Genomic DNA, 16968 nt, shown 5'->3' with positions numbered 1-16968 from the left:
CTTATCCAGAGAAGCAGCAGCGCCAGAGATGGAGGCAGAGATGGGGGCATGGAGGACTCTAGATTCATCAACTAAGAAGAGAAGGACTAAGAACTGGTGGCCAGGAGCAGACTTGCAGAATGTGCCCTTTGGAGATGTAATTTATTATATATGCCTGAGTGTGGAAAAAAAAACCAAAAACACTGCTTAGTCTTGTATCCTCCTCACAATTGTTATGTTTGAGCCCATTGTTGCTACCATTATGTTAGTCTTATCTTATTGGAGGTCTTCCCCTTTTTTGTGGACCCGCCACTTTGCCAAGGGTGATGTCTTCTTCAGGGAATGATCCCTTCTGACAATGTGACCAAAGTACAAGGGATGAAATCTGGCTATCCTGGCTTCTAAGGAACGTACATCTTCTAAGACATGTTTTTGATCTTCTGGTAGTCCGTGGTACTTTCAGTATGCTTCACCTACACCATAATTCAAATACATCAATTCTTCTATGGTCTTCCTTATTAATTATTCAACTTTCATATGCCTGTGTTGTTGTTAAGTGCCATCAACTTGGTTCTGATTCATAGCAACCCTGTATGGGGTTTCCAGTGAGTGCTTGGTAGGTTTGAACCACTGATCTTGGAGTTAGTAGTCCAGTGCTTATTCTATGACACCACACTAAGACTTCACATATGATACACTGAAAATACCAAAACTTAGGGCTTTGGTATTTTTGAACTGATGTCTTTGCTCTTGAACACTTTAAAGATGTCTTTTGTAGCAGATTTGCCTAATGTAAAAGATCTTTTTAAAGTGTTAAAAAGATGTCATCTTGTGTGCCTGACCCAAGCCGTGCTGTTGTCAATTGCCCAATGGTGCATGTGAGGAAGCTCTGGTTACACAATGTGTTAAGTGTTTGCTAACTGCCAGATTTGTAGTTCAAACCCACTACCTGCTGTTCTGAAGAAAGATAAGTCTGTCTGCTCCCGTGAAGATTTACAGTCTCGGAAACCCTGTGGCACAGTTCTACTCTGCCCTATAGGGATGCTATGAGCTGGAGTCGACTTGATTGCTGTGGGTAAGTTTATAATGCACATGAAAGTTAGTAAAAAAAAAGGAAGACCAAGGGAGAATAGATAGATTTGAATTTTTGTAGTACAGGTTAAGAATACAGTACATCGATACGAAGCTGCCAGAAATTCAAGCCGGATTCAGAAGGTGGATGTGGAACAAGCAATACTGACCTAAGATAGATCTTGACTAAAAATAGGAAATACCAGAAAGATATCTACCTTTGTTTTATTTATTGTGCAAAGACACTTGACTGTCCCCATTCGGAACTTTCTGAGGTGGGACATTCCCACTAGAAAGGACAAGCAGACCAGCCTGAAACAACTGAGAACGACAGAAGATACATCTTCAGAGAAATATCATCAGGAAAAACACAAAACAAAAATGGCAGCCTAATTGGCTACTACAAGAATAAGCAAGTTGTTCGTCAGGAAGCCATCAAGGCAAGCAATGAAGTCCCTTCACGACAAACTCCTCTCTTAAGACTGAAACAAAGGGAACACAAGAGTAGGCATGTAAGCTTGCTGGTGCCCATGTTGATCTACTGGTGAGTGGAAGAGGGAGAAGGCAGCAATGAAGAAATGGGCTGAGTTCAACCATGTTCCATAGACTCCCATTGACCTGGAGTTGAGAGAGAGAAGAGGAAGGGCTGGTTGGTCTGAAGTGTAGTGAGCCCTGGGGACACCTGAGCCCATGGACAAGGACATAGCTACAGAGGGCTAGAGCTGAGAGTGAAGCATCCAGCTGATACGAAGGGAGGGGAGACGCACAAGAACACCCAAACTTTCAGATAGTACCCATTATTTGGCCTAGCCGCAATGGCTTGATAATCAGAACTTGACTAGAGGAAGATTTAAAAAAAAAAAAACCCACAATTTTCGATGAAGGAAACAAGGGTAAATTGCTACAATTTGATGAACCTGCTCTATATTTATGGAGGTTGTTGTTGTGGTGGTTGTTGTTAAGTGCCGTCGAGTCGGTTCCGACCCATAGCGACCCTGTACAGGGTTTCCGAGGGTGTAAATCTTTATGGGAGTAGAAAGCCTCATCTTTCTCCCGCAGAGCAGCTGGTAGTTTCGAACCGCTGACCTTAAGGTTCGCAGCCCGATTCGTAACCACTACGCTACCAGAGCTCATTATTCATGGAGGTAGTAGCTCAAAATACCTACAGGGAGGGAAGGAGTCTTCACATCAAGTATCAATGCTATCCCCTCTGTATACAGAGTAGATAGGCACCAACAACTTAGACATTATTGTTGTAATATGGGGGAGATAAAGGCACAAAGTGACTGGCTTACAAAGTTTCAAGAGGGAGTTTAGTTTAAGTGTGCATGGGGGAAAGAGTCCCTACTGACTAGTTTTCATCTTGTCTAGATAGGTCTGGTAAAAAGATATGGGGATAAGATCTCTATGATTCAATAGTGAGTAATTGTTATCATGACTAATTGTGACTGTCACAATTGTAAACGTAGAAGTTTTGTGACAAAGTTAATCTTACAGTCCAGAAACGCGGGACCCTATCCAGAGAAGCAGTGACACCAGAGATGGAAGCAGAGATGGGGACATGGAGAGAGGGAGCATCTGAAGACTCTAGATTCATGGGAAGAGAGGGACTGATAGCTGGCGACCGGGAGGCAGACTTGCAGACGTGCCCTTTGGTGGTGTAAATTATTATATATGCCTGAGTGTTAAAAAAAAACTAAAATGAGTAGAGAGAAATACTGTTAACTGATGGTACATAGAGGGGATTATAATAATTATAATGAAACAAAGTATATTATTTGTTGAATGTAAAACTGATGATCTGCCCTGTAAACTTTCATTCATTTCACAATAAAAACTTTAAAAGAAAAAAAAGAACCACGGACTGAGGACGTCCTTTGGACCCTGGGTTGCTGGACTGAAAAACTCCTAGATCCAGGGGAAGATTGATGATAAACATTACCCCCCCCAGACCTGACTAAGAGACTAAGAGAGGCCTTCCCTCTAGGTGGCACTTTAAATTCAGACTTCCAACTTCCTAAACTGTGAAATAATTTGTTTGTTTAAGCATCAAAAAAAAACCCCAAAACTTTGGAGTGGATCATAACATAATATGGATAGCATTGTGAACGTTGTGAAGAATGGAATTCCACAACAATTAATCATACTAATGTGGAACTAGAGGCAGTCTTTTGAACCGAACAAGGGGATACTACGTGACGTAAAACCAGAAAAGGTGTACAACATCAGAGCTGTATCTTGTTACCATACTAATTAAATCTGTGTGCTGAGCAAACAGTCCAGTGAGAAGCTGGACTGTATGAAGAAGAATGTTCATCTGGTTTGGATGAAGACTCATTAACAACCTTTGATATGCAGTTGACACAACTTTGCCTGCTGAAAGGAAAAGGGATTTGAAGCTCTTACTGATGGAGATCAGAGAATACAGCCTTCAGTTTGAGTTGTAACTCACTGTAAGGAAAACAAAAATCCTCATAACTCGACTAGTAAGCAACATGATAAACAAGTACAAGATTGAAGTTATCAGGATTTCATTTTATTTGACTCAACAGTGTTCGTGGAAGCAGCAGTAAAGAAATCAAAGTGTTGCATTGGGCACATCTGCTAACAACCTCTTTAACATGTGAAAGAAACAAGATGTCACTTAAAGGATTAAGGTGCACCTGACCCAAGCCATGGTATTTTCAATCACCTCATAGTCATGTGAAAGTTGAACAGTGAATAGGAGAACTGGAGAAGAATCAGTACATTTGAATTGTGCTGTTTGTTGGTGAAGAACAATGAAAGTACCATGGACTGCCAGAAGAGCAAACAAATCTATCTTAGAAGTATAGCCAGAAGGCTCCTTGTAAACAAGGACAGTGAGACTTGGTTTCACATACTTTGGACATGTTATCAGAAGGGACCAGTGCGTGGAAAAGAACATCATGCTTGGTAGAAGTATAGGGTTATTGAAAAAGAGGTAGACCTCCCCACCCCCCCAACCCTCCCACCTGCAACAAGATGGATTGACATCGTGGCTGCATTGTAATAGGCTCAGATATAATAATTGTATGACACAAGACCAGAAAGTGTATCTTTCTGTTGTGTGTAGGGTTGCCGTGAGCTGGAACCAACTCATTGGCACCTAACAACAACAGTTATTGAGAAGGAGCCCATATATGGTACATTTCATGCATTTGACTGCTACCCAAAAGGTAAAGGTTTGAATTTACCCAGAGGTGTTTTGAAAGAAATATCTGGCAGTCTGCTTCTAAGAACTCAGCCATTGAAATCCTATAGAGTACATTTCTACTCTGACACTCATGGGGTTGTTGTCATGAGTTGGAATTGACTTAGTAACAACTGTTTGTTTTGTGGGTTTTTTGTTTTAATACTGGAGAAGTAATTTGAAAAAGAGGATATAGTAATATTGGTTGTTGTTACATGCTGTCGGGTCGATTCTGACCCATAGTGATCCTGTATAGGATTTACAAGGAGCAGCTGGTGAGCTTGAACCGCCGACCTTGTGGTTCAAATCAAGTTTATATAAAGTCCAGTGCATTAATCCACAGCTCCACACCAGGACTCTATGGTAGTATAAAGACAGCTAAACAGATGAATATGATATTTGAAAATTGTGTAGAAAATATAACTTGGAAAACAAAACAGCATAAAGTAATATACCTACACTGGTCACAGTTATTAAAGGAAAGTTGTGTTTGTTGATGTGATTTGTTAACCTTAAGTTTATAGAATCTTTTCCGAGTAAAGATGCTTAGATAAACATTAAAAATTCTAGTGTTATAACAACAGTTGATAAAACAAAATTGACTCAACACCGCTTTATTTTTTTTTTGATAATTGAGAAATTTGTAAACAGTTCATTTGAATGTCAGAAATGCTTGGAAAGAGACAGTATAATATGCACATGTTCAGATTAAATGTAAATTATATGTATGTATTTAAAGTTCTAGATGTCATACTTGAGGAAAAACTGCATTTTTATGAAAAGAGAACAGTTGAATTTCGAAACGTCAGTCACCTAATACATGTGTAACTTTCCTCCTACAGGCCAAAGAGTGTGGCCAGATGCAGAATAAGTGGCTGATGATAAACATTCAAAATGTGCAAGACTTTGCATGCCAGTGCCTCAACCGTGATGTGTGGAGCAATGAAGCTGTGAAGAATATTATCCGGGAACATTTCATTTTCTGGCAGGTGGGAAGGAGAGTTAAATTTCATTATAGTATTTTACTTTTGCAGTGTGGGGAGTTGAGGTGGAAGAATTGGGTTAGAAGTGGGATAAAATAATGGGAGTTAAATTATGACTTATAAAAAACTAAAAATACCCATGGTGGCTGAAATACTAAAAACAAGTAAAAGAGCAGCATTAAAGGGGGCGGGAGGCAGGTATGAAAACCAAGCCATGTAACATCCCAGAGAGTTTAAATGTCTTGATAGAGGAAGGAAAAGTTTTCTAGTAGTCACTTTAAAAAGATGATGGTTGTTTAGGTGGTACCGATTCATGGCAACCTTATACATAACAGAATGAAACACTTTCTGGTCCTGCACCAATCTCATAATCATTGCTATGCTTTAGCCCATTGCTGCTGCCACTGTGCCAATCCATCTCATTGAGGGTCTTCCTCTTTTTTACTGACCCTCCACTTTACTAAGCATGATGTCCACCTGATAATATGTGTGAAGTAATAGAGATGAATTCTGGCCATCCTAGCTTCTAAGGAGCATTCTGACTGTACTTCTTCCAATATAGATTTGTTTGTTCTTCTAACAGTCTGTGGTGCTTTTAATATTCTTCTCCAACACCATAACTTAAATGCATCAGTTCTTCTGTGGTCTTCCCAATTCACTGTCCACCTTTCACATGTATATGAAGATATTGAAAATACCATGGCTTGACATTTTCAATACAAAGGTAATTGTGGATATTGCTGTTATGTGTCACTGAGTTGGTTCCAACCATAACAACTCTGTATAGGGTTTCCAAGGAGCAATTGGTGAGTTTGAGCCGCTAAGCTTGTAGTTCAAACAGACCTTGTGGTTCGGAACTTGCAGTTGATTGCGCCACACCAGGACTCCATTAAAAAGAAAGTGATAGACAAGTGAAAATAATAATGTATTTTGTTTAAATCAGTATATCCAGGACATCTTTTTCACCATATAATTAAAAAAAACATATGTTGCTTCTTGTTAAGTGCCATTGAGTTGGTTTCCAACTCATTGCAACCTTATATAGGGTTTCATAGCAACCCAATATGGGGTTTCCGAGGAGTGGCTGGTGAGTTTGAACCACCCATCTTATGGTTCAAACAGACCCTGTGACCCTGAGCTTATCCTAACAGCATCACACTATTGCTAGAGGTTACCATATTGTACTGTGCAGGTGTAGAAATTCTTAAATTCTTAGAGTAAGTTATCAAGGTATAAGGTTAGATAATCTTATTCTAATTCTTTTTTTAAATGAAAAATAATAGGAAATTTGGAAGAGCTTAATTTTTTTCTCACTACATGGTACCCTTTTAATATTATTAATTTGCCTATTTGTTTTTTGGGCTTCTAAATTTAATGGAGACCTGGTGTGGCACTGTAATGCACAGACTTGCAAGGTTGGTTTGAACTGCAAGGTCGGTAGTTCAGATTCTCCAGCCGCTCTTCAGAAAACCTAAACATGGTCGCTATGAGTCAGAAATGACTCGGTAGCACTTAACAACAAACTCAGCACCTAACTGCAAACCACAGGTTGGCTGTTCAGTCCACCTGCTGCTCCTCAAACAACAACAAATTTAATATGATTTTTTTCTGAATGGTGAAATTTCTTTGTTTTCTTTCATCAAATATTAAGCATCTTCTCTGTGTACTCAAGCTTATCATCTTAATAGAGTGTGATTTATTAAGATGTGTGTAGTTGAGAGTCTAGCAATTTTGGGGGGTGAATCAAGGATTCATTTCTTGGGGAGCTTATATTTATGCTAGACTTGATGGTTAATAAAAGTTTGCCAGATAGGTAAAAACGGATGGGCATTCCTGGCAGAGAATCAAATATATAAAGTTAGAAGCTCAAAAATGAAAGTGTCTCTTTGGGAAAGTGGAAGAGATTAAATAATATCTGGATGTTCAGTGGGATGTGGGCCACATCATAAAGAACCTTTTATATTGCACTGAGAAGCTTGGGCTTTATTTTAAAACATTAGGTGACTAGGGAAGTATCTTGTTGTTGTTGTTGAGTGTCGTCGAGTCAATAGCGATCCTGTATAGGGTTTCCAAGGAGCAGCTTGTGAGCTTGAACTGCCGACCTTGCAATTCTAATGGCTTTGCAGTCTGGTACATTAACCCATAGTGCCACACCAGGATTCCTGGGAAGTATCTTAAGTAGGAGTAAAAGTGGTCAAATTTGGGTGGAAGTTCTCAACAATGATTGCGGATAGGTGAACTTAGTGAGATCGATACTTAGAAGGAACTCATACTACTGACATTAATTTTGGTGGAAAGGAAAGGGTAAATTTGATGTCACTAAGATGGAGAATACAGAATGAAAGTAAGTTTGGGAAACAAGATAACAAATTTGAAAGTGATTTTGGACATTCTTATTGAGAGACTAAAAAGTCTGAACCTAAAAGACAGTTCTAGATAGGTAACTAGAAATCATTTGGCCTACAACTGGTTTTATAAGACTGAGGGAAGAGAGCTGAAGATAGTACCAAGGATCACACTAGCATTTAAGGGGTAGTTGGGAATGGACAGCTTGTTAAGGACTGTAAGAAAGAAAGGTTAAAATGGTATAGGGAAACCAGAGAGTAGGCTGTCTTATCTGTGGCATTGTTGGTTGGAAAGTCATTGTGATTTTGTAGAATGTTTTATCAGAATGATGGAGATAGAAGCTAGATAGTACTGCCTCAACAGAATATAGAATTATTGCAATGGAACTGAAGAAATGGCTGATGTGTGTTGTTAAGTGCTGTCGAGTTAATTCCAACTTATAGCAACCCTTGTAAGGATTTCCAAGGAGCCGCTGGTGGGTTTGAATTGCCAACCATGTAGTTCACAGCCCTGTGCTTATCCTACAGTGCCACATAAGGTATGTGTGGAGATATGAAATATGGACAACTCTTAGGAACTAAGTTGCAAGAGAAAATAGAACATTAGAGATGGGGAACAGAAGAGATATTTTTATAAGAAGTGAGGTATTTGAGCTAGATTTACAGCCTCGGAAACCCTACGCAGGGTCGCTGTGAGTTGGAACTGAGTCCACAACACATCATCACCACCACCACCACCACCACCACCACCATAAGCTAATGGAGAGAATGGCTGGCTAGTAGAGAACAGAATAAAGGATAAATGAAGGTGGGAATAATCGATGCCAAAATACCTTGAAGGAGATGGAATCAAGAACATAGTAGACAGAGATACTTGAACAGAAAGCAACACGTCTTCTGAACTGTGGAGCGAGGTAGAGTGGATTGGTGTTTGAGTTTCCAAAAGGAGTGGTTGTTGGTGTTAAGTTGCAGCCGTTGAGTTGGTTTTGACCCATAATGACCCTGTACAAGATTTCCAATGAACTGCTGGAGTGGAAGACAGGAAGTTGAGGGAGCTCACACCTGATGATCTGTGTTTGTGCCCATTCCAAAGAGAGGTGACGCAATGGAATGCGGAAATCATCGGACAATCTCTTTGATATCCCATGCGAGTAAAGTTTTATTAAAGGTAATACAGAAATGGCTGCAAGCATACATTGACAGAGAACTTCCAGAGGTTCAAGCCGGTTTCAGAAGTACACTTGGAATGAGGGATATCATTGCTGATGATATCTCTCCTATTGGCTGAAAGCAGAGAATATCAGAAGGATGTTTACCTCTGCTTTATTGACTTCACAAAGGTTTTCGATTGTGTGTATCATGACAAGCTATGGACAACATTGCGAAGTATGAGTATTCCAGAACACTTAATTCTGCTCATGAGGAATCTGTACATGGACCAAAAGGCAGTTGTTTGAACAGAACATGGGAACACTGAATGGTTTAAAATTATAAAGGTGTGCAACAGGGTTATATTTCACCATACTTATTCAACCTGTATGCTGAGCAAATAATACGAGAAGCTGGGTTATATGAAGAAAAACATGGCGTCAGGATTGGAGGAAGACTCATAACAACTTGCGATATGCAGATGATACAACCTTGCTTGCTGAAAGTGAAGAGGACTTAAAACATTTACTGATGAAGATCAAAGAGCACAGCCTTCGGTATGGATTACATCCCAATGTAAAGAAAACAAAAATCCTCACCCCTGGACCAGTAAACATTCTTATCAATGGAGAAAAGATTGAAGTTGTCAAGGATTTCATTCTTCCTGGATCAACTGTCAACGCTCATGGAAGCAGCAGTAGTCAAGAAATCAAATGTTGTATTGCATTAGGCAAATATGCTCACAAGACCTTCTTAAAGTGTTGAAGATCAAAGATGTCAGCTTGAAGACTAAGGTAGGTGCACCTGACCCAAGCCATGGTGCTTTCAGTAACCTCAAGTGCATGCGAAAGCTGGACCGTGAATAAGGAAGAATGTAGAAGAATTGATGCTTTTGAGTTACGGTGTTGGAGGAGAATATTGAAAGTGTCATGGGCTGCCAAAAGAACAAACAGATCTGTGTTGAAAGCAATGCAGCCAGAGTGCTCCTTGGAGGCCAGGATGGTCAAACTTCGTCTCTCATACTTCGGACATATTGTCAGGAGGGAGCAGTCGCTGGAGAAGGATATCATGTTTGGTAAGGTGGAGGGTCAGAGAAAAAGAGGAAGACACCCAGTGAGATGGATTGGCAAAGTGGCAGCATCAATGGGCTCAAGCATGGCAACAACTGTGAGGTTGGCCCAGGACCAGGCAGTGTTTCGTTCTGTTGTACATAGGGTCGCTATGAGTCAGTACTGACTGGCTTGATGGCACCTAACAACAACAACAACACCTGATGACCTTCATTTGTTCTGAAATGGAATAAGACCTTAAAATATATACCAAAATATATTAAATTTGGAGACTTAAGGGATGTTGGTAGATGATAAAGATATGTTGGGTACTTTTTTAGAGATTAACTTTTTAAATATTGATGATTTAACAGGTTTATCATGACAGTGAGGAAGGTCAGAGATACATACAATTTTATAAGCTAGGGGATTTCCCCTATGTTTCCATCTTGGACCCACGGACAGGTAAGATATATATCAGCTTATAGCCCTGATAATTTGTCTTTCAATTATGTAAACAAATTATTTTCAATATTTGACTGAATTTAATTTCAAAATTGTAATAATTTAGGTGAAGGATTCTTTCTTATTCATGCACTTATATATTTTAAACACCTATTGAAGTCTATAGTTAGAGAATCTGTTTCTGGCAACTTTGAGAGATGTTAATATTTTATATTTGTGTGGTTGTGCTATTTTAAAAATTAACTGCTCTGTTCATTTCTCTTATAATTATATGAGGGATCCCTGTAAGTTCCCTATCATTAAAATATTGAGATTATTCTAATATCTTGGTTGTAACCACGCCTAAGAAGCAGCAGGCCGAGTTGGTTTTCTTAATTGGTTGAGTTTTTTTTTGTTGTCGTTTTGTTTTTAATTGGTTGAGTTTTACATATGTGTAAGGCCTTTTCTGAATCTCTTCCTCCTAAATGGCAGTCAGTGATATCAGCAGATAAAGTAGTTGCCCCAACATGATGATCGCTGGGAATCTCTTAGGTGGGTATAATTGAGGTATCTTCTGAATTTATAAAGACACTACCTGATTAAGCTGTTGAGATTTATAGGCTAGTGTTCACAGTAAGTTTTAATTGTGCGTAGAATGTTCAGAAAGAGTATTCTGTGTGTGTGTGTTTTGTTTTTAATTCTGGTTTTTAATCTTTAGGTCAGAAGCTAGTAGAGTGGCACCAATTAGATGTCTCTTCTTTCTTGGACCAAGTGACAGGATTCCTGGGTGAACATGGGCAACTGGATGGACTTTCTAGCAGTCCTCCCAAAAAATGTGCCCGTTCAGTAAGTATGACTAGGAATTGATGGTGGGCAATTAAGTGTAATTATACTTAATTTTGTATGAAATGATTTAGGTTGAGATGGTAAAACAATGATGTAAGTTGTTGTTGTTGTTGTTGTTAAGTGCCATCAAGTTGGTTCCGATCCATAGTGACCCTGTATAGGGTTTCCAAGGAACAACTGGTGAGGTTGAACACCAACCTTGTAATTCAAACTGACTTTTCAGTCCAACGCATTAATCTACAGTGCCACACCAGGACTCCCATGATGTAAATTTACTATGTAAATAGTGGACATTTATTATTTGTGGCTAGACACCCTCCTTATAGTTGATAATTTCTCACATAAAAGTTCTAGCTTAGTGAAATCATTAAGACTCATTCTCAGACTCCCTTATAGCTAGGGTACAGGCATGTGACCTAGATTTAGAGCTAAGCATGAATATGTAACAGTAAGCAGGACTGATTTGACAGGCCTGGTTGCAGAAGCATCTACTTTTGGGGCAGCACTTGTTGTATAAGCAGCAGTAGAAATGGTATTTTTGCTAAAGCAAAATCTCATGGTTTTGGTTGTACATTACTATTAGTTATATGGAGTCCTGGTGTGATGCTGTAGGATAATGCACTGAACCACAAATTTGGTTTGAACCATCAGGTCAGCAATTCAAACTCACCAGCCTCGGAAGCCCTATTCAGGGTCACTGAGTTGAACTGACTCAACAGCACTTAATGACAACAATAGTTATATAACTTTAGGGCCTCTGTAGTCCTTCCTGAGATTATTAATTTCCACAATATACTATTACTTAGCAGGCTTAATGGATTTGATAACAGTGAGGCTTAAAATCAGTTTTGAGGATGTGACTTTGGTGGTCTGTATCATTCGGTGATGAAATGATTCCTGTAATTATGTCAAATTTAGTGCCTATTTAAAGAAAGACTTTGAGTGCTTGTCATGGAGTGGCATATAGAACTCCTTTATAAGGTGTAAAGAAATATTCTTCTGTAGTCATAAGTATCTTCTCAACCACCAGAGCCTGTGAGTTGCTCAATTACAACATTAAGTTCACAACCTTCTGAGTAAAGGCGTTGGGTGGGAAAGAGTGGCACTGTAAAATTAGAATGACTACATAGGGATGGTTTGTGTTACCTCAGATTCCACTTCTGATACCAGATTCTGAATGTTATTCATTTGCTGTATGCTAATAAATAAAGGCTTAGACAAGAAAGTGGTTTATTTTTCTGCATGAGCTAATAAAAATCAAAGACTTCAGCCTTCAGTGTGTATTACAACTGCATGTAAAGAAAACAAAACTCCTCACAATTGGACTAATAGACAACAACATAATAACAGAAAATATTGAAGTTTCAAGAGTTTCTTTTTATTTGGATCCACAATCAGTGCTCCCAGAAGTAGCAGACAAAAAAATCAAACAGCATACCACATTGGGCAAATATACTACACAAGGCCCTTTTAAAGTATTCAAGAACAAAAGTGGCACTTTGAGAGCTAAGGTCTGCCTAACCCAAACCATGGTATTTTCATTCACCTTATATACATGTGAAAGCTACACAATGAATAAGGAAAACCCAAAAAGAAGCAATACATTTGAATTATGGTATTGGTGAAGAATATTGACAGTATCACGGTCTGCCAGAAGAACAAACAAATCTGTCTTAGACGAACGCTCCTTTCTAGTATGCTCCTTGGAAGCCAGGGTGGTGTGACTTCATGACACATACTTTGGATTTGTTAATCATGAGGGACCAGTTCCTGGAAAAGGACATAATGGTTGGTAAAGTGGAGAGTCAGCAAAAAGAAGACCCTTAATGAGATGGGTTGACACAGTAGCAGTAGCAATGGGTTCAAACGTAACAGTTGGGAGGGTGGTGCAGTTTCCTTGTGTTGTATATAGGGTTGCCCTGAGTTGGACCCAAATCAACAGCACCTAACAATAGATAAGTGCTTCTTCCTATCATTTCAAGAAGGACATTTAGGTCATTAATCCCAGACCTTTATTTTGTAATTATAAGCACTTCATTCTATAACTCTCCTTTAAGTACTGCTTTAGCTCTGGAACAAAACTTTTTTCCAGGCTTCAAAGGAAACCTGGCAAATGAAATTCTTAGCTGAATAGTTTTCTATAAGGAATTATTGGCAGAAATTTATAATGGCAACATGACTATGATATTTCCTGTGCCCTGTCTGACTTGCTAACGATATTTTGGTTTAACTGTTTTTGTTTTTGTTTTGTTTTTTTCTCACCTATGTTTTATGACTGTATCTCCCAGGAGAGCCTTATAGATGCAAGTGAAGACAGCCAGCTAGAAGCTGCCATCAGAGCCTCCTTGCAAGAGACACACTTTGATTCAACACAGACAAAACAGGATAGCCGCTCAGATGAAGAATCTGAGTCTGAACTTTTTTCTGGTAGTGAGGAATTCATATCTGTTTGTGGTTCCGATGAAGAAGAAGAGGTAGAAAATCTTGCCAAATCCAGAAAGTCTCCCCACAAAGATTTGGGGCATAGAAAAGAGGAGAACAGAAGGCCAGTAACTGAACCCCCAGCCAGGACTGATCCTGGAATGGCTACAAACCACCAAGGATTGCCAGGTGTGGATTCAGAAGTACTGGAGATTTCACCTGAAAAAGCTGATGGAATAGTGGAGGGGGTAGATATAAATGGTAAGTTACATTCTAAACTAACTTTCCTTAAAACTGAAGGTATTTATTTATACTTGTCTATCTAAATTAGTCTTCTGTATTAAGCTCTTTTTTTTTTTTTAATTCTCCCTTCAGGACCAAAAGCACAGCTGATGTTGCGGTATCCAGATGGAAAAAGGGAACAGATCACTCTTCCAGAGCAAGCTAAACTGCTAGTAAGTATAAAAATTGGAAGCTTTTGCTTGAAGCAGAATAACTAATTAATTGGATGGAATAAGCCCAGTGAATGTTGCTTGGTGATCCTTTGAAATAGACATTAGGTATTCAGTCTGACTTCTAATGGAAACCTAACTGTGGTGAGCCTTAACTCTACATACTCTGTTTCCTGACCCACCATCCCTTGAATGATGGGGAGGCTAGGTCCCCTTAAGGAAGGATCCCAATACACTGCCCAAAATTTACACTGTTAGTCTTTCCCCAGCCTTCCCTAAAGGTATCTATGGCTTTTGCAAGAATGACTGTTCATTGGGGAAAAGGAAACAATCAGACTTTTGAGGGATTTCTTGATACTGGCTCTGACTTAAATATAATTGCAGGAGACACGAACTATCACTGTGGCTCATCAGTCAAAGTGGACGCATATTGAGGTTAGCTTATTAATGCAGGCTTAGTTTAGGCCCATCTCACAGTGGATCCCCCAAACCCATCCTATAGTGAGTTTCCAGTTCCAGAATGCATAATTAGAACAGACATAGTCATCAACTGGCAGAACCCCCACATTGGAGCCCTAACATGGTAGAAAAGTCAAGTGGAAGCCATTAGAACTACCTCTACTTAGGAAAATAGTAAATCAAAAAACAACACTGCATTCTTGGAGGGGTTGCAGAGATTAGTGCCACTATCAAGGCTCGAAGAATATGGAAGTGGTGATTCCTACCACCTCTCCATTGAACTCATCTATCTAGCCTAAAAAACAGATGGAACTTGAAAAATGACAGTGGATTACTGTAAACTTAACCAGGTGGTGGGAAGCCCAAAGGCTCTGTAGGATAAGCATGGACTGCGAACCACAAGGTCAGCGATTCAAGCCTACCAGCCACTCTGCAGGTGAAAGATGAGGCTTTCTTCTGCTCCCATAAAGATTTGCAGCCTTGGAAAACCTATACAGGGTCACTATGAGTCGGAGCCGACTGGACAGCACTTAACCACACCAACTCTTTCCTTTCCAAATTGCCTTAGGCAAGAGGCAAGTCACCAAGACTATTCCAGTCAAAGCCTTTCTATTCTGTGATTGCATGGACTAGAAACCCAACTGAAGTTATTACATCTGGAAAAAGGGAAGTGAGGTTACTAGAAAACCTCCTGGGTATCCTAGTAGCTGAAAATGCAGAGGCTAAGAACCAAGGCTTTTTCTCTGTGTGTTTCTCATTGTGCCCACTTGGTTCCCTTTTGTGATATTCTGCTATACTATTCTCCCCTCTGTATACTGGCTGTTGTTTTGCCTCAATTTGCACATTGTTTATCACTGTGATGCTGAGGACCTTTCAGCTAAAGTCCACAACTGACAGGACTTTCTTCTGTGTGTCTTTCAACCCCTGGGAAACAGAGGTCCTGACTAGCTTATCCCATTTATACCTGGTCATTAGTGTGGTAGAGATGATTGGCTGGCCCTTGAAGACTGTGTGAATGGAATGAGTTGTGTCTGGCTGGTGCTGATAATGATACTTCACTGCCTCTGTGGTCTAGTGTTTAGAAAGAAATGGGAAATGAGACAATAGAAAGACAAGTGTAGATCACTTTTTTGAGATGCTTGGTTGTGCAGCAGGAGGGGAAAGTGAACAGTAATTAGAGAGGGGAAGAGGATTGAAAGAAAAACTTGGCATATTTGAGTTTGATGGGAAGCATATGTAAAGAGGAAGATGTTGACAATGTTTGTAAAAGTGGGGATAGTCCATAGTGTAGGGGTTCTTAGAAGGCAAGAACAAAAGGGACCAGCTACACATGGGGACAAGGTTTGCCATGGGTAGATATGAGGAAGGATGTATCATCTCTGATAATAAAGGAGAACTGACTAAATGCTTAAAAGTTGAGAATAATTTATAAATGGCAGTTATTTATTTAGAGATAATAATGTTGTTGTTATGTGCCGTGGAGTCGGTTCCGACTCATAGCGACCCTGTACAGGGTTTCTGAGGCTGTAAATCTTAATGGGAGCAGAAAGGCTCATCTTTCTCCCGCGGAGCAGCTGGTAGTTGCAAACTGCTGACCTTAAGGTTCACAGCCTGATTCGTAACCACTACTCTACCAGAGCTCCTTTGAGATTAATAATAGCCCTGTATATTTTAGTAATCACTTAATGACCCTAAATTATATCCCCATCCAAAGAGTTTTGTAGACCCTTCCAAAAGAGTAAAATAACTTAAAATTTGTAAAATCATATCATTTGTAAAAAAATAATCTTGTATTTGATTCATTATTAACATGCTCTTTCCTTTATTTCTATCTAATAACTTTGTCTTTCTCTCGTTTTTCATAGGCTTTGGTGAAGCATGTCCAGTCTAAAGGATATCCAAACGAACGTTTTGAACTTCTCACCAATTTTCCTCGAAGGAAACTCTCACACCTGGACTATGACATTACATTACAAGAGGCAGGCCTTTGTCCTCAAGAGACTGTCTTTGTACAGGAAAGAAATTAACACCATAGCCTGGCCTCTCTCAGCTTACCCCTTTTTTTCCCTTTTCCTGTGAGATACGTGTTACTGAGTATGCATTTTGGCTCATAGGAGCATAGAGCCAAAGTTGGCAAGTTAGCAAGTCACCTGCCTGCTCTTACTTTTATTTTCACTTTCACCTATAATCAATCTCTCTCCCTTTTTCTCCTCTCTTTTCCTATTTCCTTCTTTTTCCTAGTTTTCATTCTTTGCTTCCTTCTTTTCTTTCTTACCTATTCTGGTGACCAAATGGAAGTGTAAAGATAAGACCTCTCCTAGTACTGGCAGCGGGAAATGTGTGCTCCATGAAGTGGTCTCTTGCACGGTGCTTTTGTTGGATCAATTGATAACGTTACTCCTCAGACTTCTCTGGCTAAGGAATGGCTAGACTCAGAATAAGAACCTCCCCCTTTTTTCATGAGTCCCTGTTTTTCAGTAGGGAGAAGGAATTCTCTAACACATGTTTTGTTTTTCATGTAAGAAATATGTAACAAAGAATCCAGCCTTTTTTTGTTTA

General features: G+C 39.5%; 1 protein-coding gene across 1 annotated transcript in view; it reads left to right on the top strand.

Moving 5' to 3' along the window:
• The window catches only part of UBXN7 (UBX domain protein 7), a 68908-nt gene extending 52472 nt beyond the window's left edge, over positions 1 to 16436 (top strand). The window contains exons 6-11 of the mRNA XM_006869392.1: positions 5104 to 5250; positions 10162 to 10252; positions 10950 to 11077; positions 13366 to 13759; positions 13874 to 13953; positions 16275 to 16436. Coding sequence (XP_006869454.1) covers positions 5104 to 5250; positions 10162 to 10252; positions 10950 to 11077; positions 13366 to 13759; positions 13874 to 13953; positions 16275 to 16436 — 1002 coding nt within the window. The remainder of the gene's footprint in view (positions 1 to 5103; positions 5251 to 10161; positions 10253 to 10949; positions 11078 to 13365; positions 13760 to 13873; positions 13954 to 16274) is intronic.
• Positions 16437 to 16968: the final 532 nt, after the last annotated feature.

Source organism: Chrysochloris asiatica, unplaced genomic scaffold, assembly GCF_000296735.1.
Source record: "Chrysochloris asiatica unplaced genomic scaffold, ChrAsi1.0 scaffold00130, whole genome shotgun sequence".
NCBI classification, from domain to species: domain Eukaryota; kingdom Metazoa; phylum Chordata; class Mammalia; order Afrosoricida; family Chrysochloridae; genus Chrysochloris; species Chrysochloris asiatica.
This window is presented reverse-complemented; position numbering and strand designations above follow the sequence as displayed.